Source organism: Falco biarmicus, chromosome 3, assembly GCF_023638135.1.
Source record: "Falco biarmicus isolate bFalBia1 chromosome 3, bFalBia1.pri, whole genome shotgun sequence".
Classification (NCBI taxonomy): domain Eukaryota; kingdom Metazoa; phylum Chordata; class Aves; order Falconiformes; family Falconidae; genus Falco; species Falco biarmicus.
The window spans coordinates 34,975,750-34,985,631 of record NC_079290.1 but is presented as its reverse complement, the minus strand read 5'-3'; the positions used below and the strand labels follow the sequence as shown (position 1 = coordinate 34,985,631).

The 9,882-nt window shown below is 37.9% G+C and overlaps 1 protein-coding gene across 1 annotated transcript; it reads right to left on the bottom strand.

Annotated features, from left to right (window-relative positions):
- Positions 1–1,148: 1,148 nt before the first annotated feature.
- SLC7A13 (solute carrier family 7 member 13) lies at positions 1,149–7,601 on the bottom strand. The gene is made up of 4 exons (XM_056333729.1): positions 6,878–7,601; positions 4,211–4,342; positions 2,143–2,507; positions 1,149–1,394 (listed from the first exon to the last, which is right to left on the bottom strand). The coding sequence occupies exons 1-4, from the start codon at positions 7,599–7,601 to the stop codon at positions 1,149–1,151; spliced, it is 1,467 nt and encodes a 488-aa protein (XP_056189704.1).
- Between the last annotated feature and the right edge of the window lie 2,281 nt (positions 7,602–9,882).

Here is a 9,882-nt window from a genome sequence, read left to right as displayed (position 1 = left end):
GCTGAACTTTAATAGACAGATTTGAAAACCCACTTTACACATGTAGTTTTATTGTAATTACAAAAGTAACAGCATATATTAATATATGAATCATCTAAGTATGTGGTGTTTCTTGTGTACTGGTTCTCTGTGTTCAAGTTTAGATGCCAGGAAACTTAATATAGCCCAATTATCAAAATAAAAAATAATTTATTTATCTGGCTTTCATAAACAAAATAAAAATGGAGGGAAGGGGGGCTAAAAAAGCTCTTATTTCTCAGTAACACTGACAAGAAACAAAGGAACAAGGTAATATTAATGCCAAGATGTAAACAATTTAGTAAAGTAATCCATACATCTTTAGTTTTGCTGTGATGAAGAGGATAAATAGCTCTCATTGCCTTATTTGATGTTTCATAACATTTCATCTTGATTTTGTATGTTCTAAATATATTGTTCTAAAATAGCTGAAATGCACCATGTATGGTTTTCTTGGGATTAAGAAAGGTCGCAGACAATTTTATGACGTTCTTCAAAGGTTTTTATCAGAAATAAATTCAGAAAAAAGAGGTAGCAGATGAACAGAAGTATAAAGCCTTTAAAACCAGAAGTTCTAATAAACTTGACTACAAACTAAAAATAATGCAGATAAATTAGTTTGGAGACCAAAAGTGTATTTATATAATGATGCTGTTAAATATGTATTTACTCATTTATTATATAATAATATCAGTAATTATTTGTGCTGTAATTTAGTCTTATTTCCATCATTGCAATAATACATGCAACTTTAACTGTGCCTTCAGGAGCATGACAGCATTTTACAGATTTTACCTTTTAAGAGAGATTCTTTGCACCTATTAAATAAGTATGCATAAACACCTACATATATGTATGTGTACACACAGACACACAGAAATATATATATACATTCATTATGCTAACGTCTATATATACATATGCATATATATATACATATGCATATATATACACATGTATATATGTATGCAATATATGTGTATTCATCTATGTATGTGCATACATATAAATACATGCACATGCATGCACACCTATGTATCACACTTAACATCTAATGTGTACCTTCTACAATCTCAGTTAAACAAAATCGTCTCTTGGTTTTTAGTTGTACTGGGATTAAACATTTGCCATTATTCACGTTTGCCCTCTGCAGATCCATCAGCAGGAGAAACTTCCAACAGGAGCTGTAAGTGGCAAGTAATTTTATCGAGAAATGCAAAATGCAATTTATAATGTATAAAAGGTAAATAAATAATAAGACTTCCCAGCATAAACAAGAAAGCATAAACATATTGCAGGTTTGGGGACCAGACTATGGGAGCTAAAACTAAGAAGAAAGACACTGCCACCATCACAAATGGTACTGGTAGAAACACCTGCAAGAGAAAGAAAAAGACTGGTTTAGGAAATAAACTGACCACGTGATTATATGCCTCATTCATAAGAGTAATAATGCATTCTTTGCCACACTAGAGCACCATTTCTCATGTTGTTGCAATCTCACCCATGACAAGATTCATCTGACCTCAAACTGCCTACAAGATAGGCATCTTTTCTAAAACACTTGTTCAGACGTCTTCTATTGTTAAGGTGGAGAGACAGGTAGCACCTGAAAACCATTTGTCCACACATGATACTACAAACTTCTAAAAGAAACTCAGGGTTCGATGCCTGGAAGAAGACTTCACAACAATCATACACTCCTAACCCAGCTTTCTGAAAGCTAGGTTGAGAGGAAATTAAACATATCGTTAATGTCTGAGTTTGTGTCAGGAAAGATGAGAGTAGATGAAGGTTTAATTAACCATGAATGGCCAGCCTGGATCCCACACTGTTCTGGTTACTGCTTGATACTGGTATGGTTTCATGTTTGTACGTCTCCCCCATTCTGCATATATTCATCTCTTGCTTTTAAGTGCAAGCTCTCTGGGGCAGAGATTATCTGTTTGTTCTTTTCCTTCTACAATAAAGCAAGTTTTTGAATAAGGCTCTAAACATTGTGATTATTATTTGTATTTTTGAAGTGACTATCCAGTTTTTACCTGCACTTGTCCTGTAACTTTTGCATGCTACCCATGACTCAAAAATATCTGTAAAACTATTTTGTAACTTATTTCCATTTACTTTGTATGGTCGATGTAGATGAGGTTCCCGGTATCGAAGTACAATCAGGCTCGCACAAGTCAATCCAATCATAAGCCAGGCAGAAAATCCAAAGTAATTTGTTAACGTAATAAGGTCAGAGGGGATGATAAAAATGGATGCGATGGTGGTTGAAAAAATCATGGCTGGTGCTGGAGTACAGGAGTGGACATTAAGCATAGATATTAAAACAGGTAGATGTCCTGACTGACTTCCAGCATAGCTTAATCGCCCTAGTGTGAACATGCTGCTGTTGAGGGCACCAAATATTGAGACAGCAACAGAGAGAGGAATGATCCAGGCAACAGAAGGGATCACTCGATCAGCCCAAGTGACTGCCACAGCAACTGCAAGAAAGCAAAGCATTAGTGTAGCGTAGGCATCATGTTTTGAATTACTAACAGACTCAACAGAAACAAAACAAAATACAAGAAACACCTATTATTTACCAGCAATGCCTGGGTTTTTTGTTACAGTAGTCAAACATGATTAATGGAACCCTAAGGGTATTTAATTCAGGAGCTAAAAATTTTCAGGGTGGGGGGGTGACAGCAAGAAGGAGTGCTGCCAGCCAGAGCAAGCCAGGTAAACCTGCTGGGGCCAATACCATAGTGATGGACTGCCCAGCGGGAGCAAGCTGCATCTCACTGCCATGAATCACAAACGTGCACACATGGGCAAGGCCATGCAGAGAAGGAAAATGAATGCATTAGTCCCCAGTGTGGCCACAGTGGTGACATGATCTACTGTTATGAGAGAATTGCCAACACGAGTGCACGTATGAGCAGAGATGGGTCAGAGAGCTTGTTATTGATGAGGTTTTGCTTTGGGTGGAACTGAGAAAGGTAAAAGATTATTTCTGAACAAGAGACATTCAATAATGCTAGGAAATTAGCTATAGCCCATACTGTAGTGAGGACTAATATTTAGTGGGGCTATAACCAATAGCTATGAGGAATATAGGTCTTGCAGTGACCTGTGTATCATAGGAAGTTTAATTACAGATGGGGAAAACACCACCCCACCACCTACTACCCGCCCAAAAAAAACCCATAGTGAAAGAATAAGAACCGCAGAAATGCATAGCAACGTTTGAAACAAGAGATATAATTGTAAAGCTGTCTCCTCAGCTGACACAGATAAGCACAGCTCCCCTGGGATGTTTGGAGCTGGTCATGCCAGCTGGGCAGCTGCTATACACAAATACCCTGGTATTCACTGCCTCTTTCATTGTAGGGTGGCTCTGAAAATGTATGCATCCCTCCCAACACATAGCCTGCCAATGGCTGAGCAATAATAAAGGGCTGCTGAGTGACAGTTATACTGCTCCCATTTATGTTATTGAGCTGTTTTCACAGGAAAAAAATTAACTGATCCATCCAAATGATGGTATGTTTTTTGTCACTCCTGGAGGCAAGGTCTAAGAGCTCAGTCTCATTACAGTGGTATTTAAAAGGTGCTGTTTGGACAATCACGGAGAAATACAGCCCCTCTTGGACCTATTCATGGGCAGCTTATTGGTACAAGATCTGAGAGAGGCTTTACATACACTGGACTTTTGTATAGGCTCTTCTAAGGATTCATAATATTTATCATGAATCCACCCACCCACAAAATGGTTACATTTTTGCGTCCATAGTCTTTTCTATATTGCTAGCTACTAAAGGTAGACTTGTTCACCTCCTAAACAGTAACAGCTTTAGCCTGAGACACCATGAGGTAGGGGAGGAAGAAGAAGAGAGGATTAAAACTACAGGAAAACAAAGGTCTTCTCTATGCTCAAGAGAGACCAGATCTCCACCTGATTTTCCAGGTTTTAATACACTTCTGATTTCTCTTTAGACAGTGCAGGTATAAGCCAACCTTTTCAGCACATAATAAATTCTTTCTGCATTCAGTCCAACTTGTGTCATACAGTTAAAATTAAACAAGAATCCTCTATTAAAACTTAGAACGAAAACTTAGATCAGCAGGAATAACCCAGTAAATTCACGTCAAATGGGTATGCTAATGGACCATATCTTTTTAACAAAAAATGTCAAATCCATACCTGAAGAGACAATTTCCTTAGGTGTTAGGACAGTCAGATATGAGATGTTCACCAGTAAATAAAAAATAATTACTGCAGGAACAGCAGTCATCACAGTTAAGGGGATATTTCTGCTAGGGTTTTTCATCTCTTCTGAAAAACACAATTTAAAAAGATTAATGAAGCAAGCAGTGTGGCTTCTGCAAGTGTGTTTTAGTAGTGAATCTGCACAGAGCTTGACAACACTGATACCGAAGTCCTGCCGCAACCCCTAATCATGGCTGCTAAGCTAAGTTCCTTGTGAGGTCCTACAGTGGTTATCAAATAGTTTATGAGAGAAGCCTAAACAATTCTTTTCATTTTTTTTTCTTATTCAGCTTTCTTTTTTTTTTAACTACCTGGGAAGAGAGATGGATGGAGGTCTGATAAAAAAATGACAAAAGGACTGATAAATTTGATTTGATTTGATTTGATTAAAGACATATTTGATTTACATTAGAAAATTGATTTGGTAAGAAATTTTCAAGTAGCTATACTTTTAAGTCACTAGTTTAAATATAAGAGTCTAAAGCGAGACTATTTATTCTTACACCACCTTATGAGACCCGATGAGAAACTTTCTGAGTGTATTTTCCTATTTCTGCACAAAAGCTTTCTCTTCGCCCTTATATCAGGAAATGCATACAAGGTAAAGGGAGAGGCTGGAGGTATTGACAGAAGAGTAGTAATGCAGTGGCTTTAAAAGGGGTCCATTCCCAGCTGGATTCTACTGTATTTTCCAGGGCATAAATTGAAGAGGAAAACTTTTTAGTGCTAAGCCTGGCATCTTAACTTAAAACTACTCTTACCAAATAAGGAAAAACTCCAATTTTTGCCGCTGAACAACTGAGGCACTCACAAACATTTCTGATCATGTGATCGTCCCAGCAAAAGACGAAGCTGGTTTCCAGAACCCTAATAATTCATCCTCATCTCAGTCAAAAAGGGTCTTCCTCATCTCTTTCAGTCCTTCATCCCTTCCCTCTCGCTCCCTCTCCCCTCCCCACTTCCCTCAGCATTTAAAGAAGAATTCCTGAGTATTACCAATCAATAATTCACAAGGGGGAAGAAGTGCAAAGTCAAATGTGCAGTTTACTTAAGCTCTTTTTTGGGGAGAGAAATCCCTTTCCGCCCTCAAATATAATTTCTGTCTCCTGCTCAGAACATCAGCTTTGAGCTGGCCCCAGCGCCAGCTGCAGCGCGCAGAGCCAGAGGGACTGAATGAGCACAACAGTAAAATTCAGACATGAACTATCCAAGAATTTGGGATTTATTTCAAATGTAAGAAATACACTTTGTAATTTTGAGCCCAAAAGAGGACAATCACCAAAATTGCCAATTTAAATTTATCTTTCCATTTGTTTTGTTGCTCATTACAGTCCTGCCATCCAGCTGGCACCTGATGCTGTAGCCAAAGCTCACAGGAATGAAGTTATTGTTAAAGAATAGGAAATTCAGTTCAGAAGGGGACTATTGCACAGGTTGCATCTGTGTAAACAACTGTGCTGCCCAGTGTATCCTATTTATTATTACTGCTAACTGATCAGAAAACTAATATTTTACCAATTTTTTAAAATTATTTTCTTGGGCTTAAAATGCTAAATGTTTCCATTTAAGGAAATCCTAATATTTCAAAATTATACTTTGCTGATATATATAACTTCTTTTATTGCAGCATATTGTAATGCTGGAATACTAAGTCATTTTTTTAAACATTAACCCACTTTTCACACTGTTCTCACCATTGAACTTTGTGTTATCCATTTCACACATTCACTTTATTTAATGTTTTACATGTGATAGAGGTCAATGGATAAATAGAGTTAAAGATATAAGAGCAACATCCAGTTGCTTACAATTCAATTCTATAAATCTGATGATACTATTAAACTGTTCATTTAACTCATGATGTGCATAATTAACATTATGAACATTATCTCTGCAGCTTCCATGAAAAACTGCTCTATTTATTACTGCCACGTGTCACCAGACACAGAAAAAGTAAACAGATATTCAAAAAGGTTTAGAATGTTTAAAATTGAACACAAGATATATGAAAGGATTTATACTACTTCCCTTAGATTCTTCCTCACCTCCTGTACAAAACTCCTATTTTCCCACAGAAGTGATTACTGACCACCCTATATATTCCATAAAATTACAATATTTTAACACAATTAAAAGTGACTTTGTTCATGTACAAACCAGCTGCATAACCTCAGAGAAGGTACAGATATTTAAATGCAAATAAATCATTCATCTTTTTTTTAATTTGGTCCTTACTGTGCACGCAGCTTGGCACGGGTACCTTAATTCTTTTCTAAAAACGCACTGACACTGACACTGAGAGAGACAAAATGTAACCTTTTAAAGTATGAAAAAACCCCAAGTTTATGCATGAGATTTTAAATTAACTATTTTGATTTCTCTTGTACTCCTCCGGAAATGTCAGTCTGATTCTGGAGACTCCACAAGAAGCAAGAAACCTCCCTAGAGAGACCAACAATGCCTCTTCTACCAGCTCCAACAAACACAGGACTCATGTAAAACATGAGATCCTATGGTCTTGAAACAAGTTCTATCAAGATGAGCTGAGGAACATAGTAAGAATGGCAACTGCAGAACAAAATCTAAAGAACAGTGAGATACCTGCCATATAATTGAGGGACCACCAGCCACCATACGCGTACAGTCCTTGGAAGAAGGCTTCAGCAACCTCTGATGGGTTGGGCATTTCTGAGCTGAATGCATCCTCAAACCTGGCCAGACTCTCCTTTCCCCCACCAACGAGGAGCACTACGCCACCGACAGCAATCACAGACAAGGCCATCATCTTCAGCAGAGTGAAAACTGTCTGCACCCATGCAGCCATTTTGACACTGCAGCCATTCAAAACGCCCAGGGACCAGAGAACGGCCAAGGCCAAGCATTTCTTCAGTGCTTCAGGTGCAGGGCAAATGCCGTAGAAGGGCTGGGTGGCATACTCAGCAAACAGCAAGGCACGAGCAGCATTCGAAGCTGGCTTGGTAAATGTTGACGTCCAGATAAACATGAAGGCAGGCAGGGATCCAAGGCCTCTTTTAATATGGCTGTACTCTCCTCCAGAGAAGGGCAGCGCAGTTCCCAGCTCCGCATAGCAGAGGGAACCCATCAGAGAGACCAGCCCAGACGCAATCCAGATCGTTAGCGCAACGCCGACATTGAGTAAGGAATGCTTTAGCACTCCTGTGGGAGACACAAAGATCCCTGCCCCAACGATTGATCCTATAATAAAACTTACCCCATCTAAATAACCTATATTTCTTTTGAGTTCTATCTTGGCTTTTTCTTTTCTTTTCACATCTTTGGGATCATTGCTTTTTCCTTTCCCCATTTTTTTCTGTTTTTTCACAGCAGATTATATGACTCCAGAGGCTGGATTACATGTATTGCCCTTTCGCTTTGTTCTTAGCAGACTGTCATGGTCCTACTTGCTAGTGAAATGTTACAGGAAGCCTGGCTTAATCATTCAGAATAAAAGCATACTTTGGGTTCTGATGCCTTCTGTGTGAAGATGATTAACCAAATACTTAAAGAAACACTGGCAAATCATGTACATGTTGGTTTAATATGTACTTCAGAATTTATTAAGGTCTGGAGGTATTTTTACAGAAAATGGTGTAACGAATAATGCACAGTAAATGCTCATTTCTCATCTGCTTATCAGCAACAGATTTCAATTTTTTTACGTGTCTTCAGAGACAACTGCGAGAGGTGGGTAAATGTGACCTTTGCATCAGGCCTAGGGAAAGGGGAAGGGTATAGCAGCCTGAAGAAAGAAATCAGCCCTCCTTACATTATTGACAGTGACATGGGCATTAGTTGAACAGCCTGTACTATTTTTCCACCATCAATACATAAAATGAACAGTGATAACCAGTCATCACCAGTATGATTTGCCAAATCCTCATCACTCAACGGGTATACTGGAGCTTGTTTATTTAATTTTTAGTTTATACTGATCAAACACTGCCCCAGAAAAAAAATTACCAATTTTTTTCCCAGCTTTTCTTGAGCATTCATCGTTATAGTAGTACCCAAGCACTTCCTAAGCAAGTATCAATCTTTGGACACTGCACTGAGGGGAAGGGCTGTACGACCATTTCCATTGTCTGTATGGCGGCTGTGGAACAGAAAGCTGAAAGTTCCCACCAGTTTGGTGTGTGCCTTTTAAGGTGCAGCCACTGATTTTTCTATGTATTTACCAATCGTTGGTACATTTTATCTTCAAAATACAGAAAAGGAGCTTCTCTTCAATCAGATGTGGATATATCATTGCCGCAGATTTCTGCCCCAAGAAAAATGTTGGTGTTTTTTAAAGAGATATAGAGGAAAATGGGCAAAAAGAAGGAAACTAACTGAAAAGGAAGCTAAGCATATACCTTAAGGGTTGTTAAGTGCCCAACTAGTAGCTACATAGTTCTTACGTTTTGCCAGTCAAGTCACAGAACCAATTTACTCATGGCTTTTACAGGGTCCAACCTGAAAGACACAGTGCTTCAGGTAAGTCCTGAACAGCATGATTTTCACTCAAATGCAAAATAAATTAGTGTGGAAAATTAGGTTTACGTAATATGTCATCATATGAAAGACCTCTAGTTAAAGTAGGCATGTGCACAGACTGTTATTTCTTAATTTTTTCAATGACTTGGTTAAAGTAGGTTTCCATCAGCACACAGAAGCTGTGCAGCATGGTCAGTGACAGAATCCACAGCTCCAGAGAAGCTTTTAACCGTAAGACAATTCTTCCATCTTCTGCAAATCATTGTACCACAACCAGGACAACTATATACTTTCACCTTAAAAAACAGCAAGTCCTACAGACTACAAAAATTTAGTTCTACATGAAATACACCTCTATTTATAAAAATTTGCATGCATTTTAAATTGCATTTATTCACTTTATAAATTTCAATATGTATTTAAGTATGCATTTACCATGTATTATGAATAATTCATAATAAAACAAATATTCACCAGTATTCATTAATCGGAACGTAAGTGTGACAAATGTTTTAAATGGTTAAAGTATGTAATTTCCTGTTTAATTTCCGTGCCTTTTCTAAGTCTCCTTCTCTGTGAAGGCACATATATTTTTTGATATCCCACAATCTTCTAACTCTTTATTTTAGGTGTTCAGCCATGTACAGCTGGATTTGGATTACTATTTTAAAACAAATCAGTATTACACTAAATGGCAGCTTAAAGTACAGATGCAATTGATTTTGTTACACTGTTCATCCTACAGTACATTAATTTGTTGTACAACAGAAGCATTTCCAAAATCTCCCAAGCAGCATATTAATAAGGATTTTTTACTTCTGACAAAGCTGCCCAATTTCAGAAAACCCCACTGAGATTACTACTTTCTTGCATGTGCTTTCTGCCTACCTCAGATAAATGTTTAAAGACTTTCAGTGAAATGCTTTGGAGATTCATGCAAAGTATGCTTCTCATTTCGGTGTGTTGCTGCCAGAGTAGGAGGAAGTAAGAGCAGAGGTAATGACAACATTCCTACAAATCCAACAAAAACTGACATTCTGGCAACAGCACGCTAACATGAGCATTACCAGGGCAGAACCTAGTAAAATACAGCTGGTTACACAACAACAGGT

Excerpts from the sequence above, each read along its gene's own strand:
- SLC7A13 (XM_056333729.1), bottom strand. The coding sequence starts at position 7,601 with ATGGGGAAAGGAAAAAGCAATGATCCCAAAGATGTGAAAAGAAAAGAA. Across the intron at positions 4,343-6,877 it reads GTCCCTCAATTATATGGCAG|AAGAGATGAAAAACCCTAGC; the intron begins GTATCTCACTGT and ends TGTGTTTTTCAG. Across the intron at positions 2,508-4,210 it reads TAAGGAAATTGTCTCTTCAG|TTGCTGTGGCAGTCACTTGG; the intron begins GTATGGATTTGA and ends GCTTTCTTGCAG.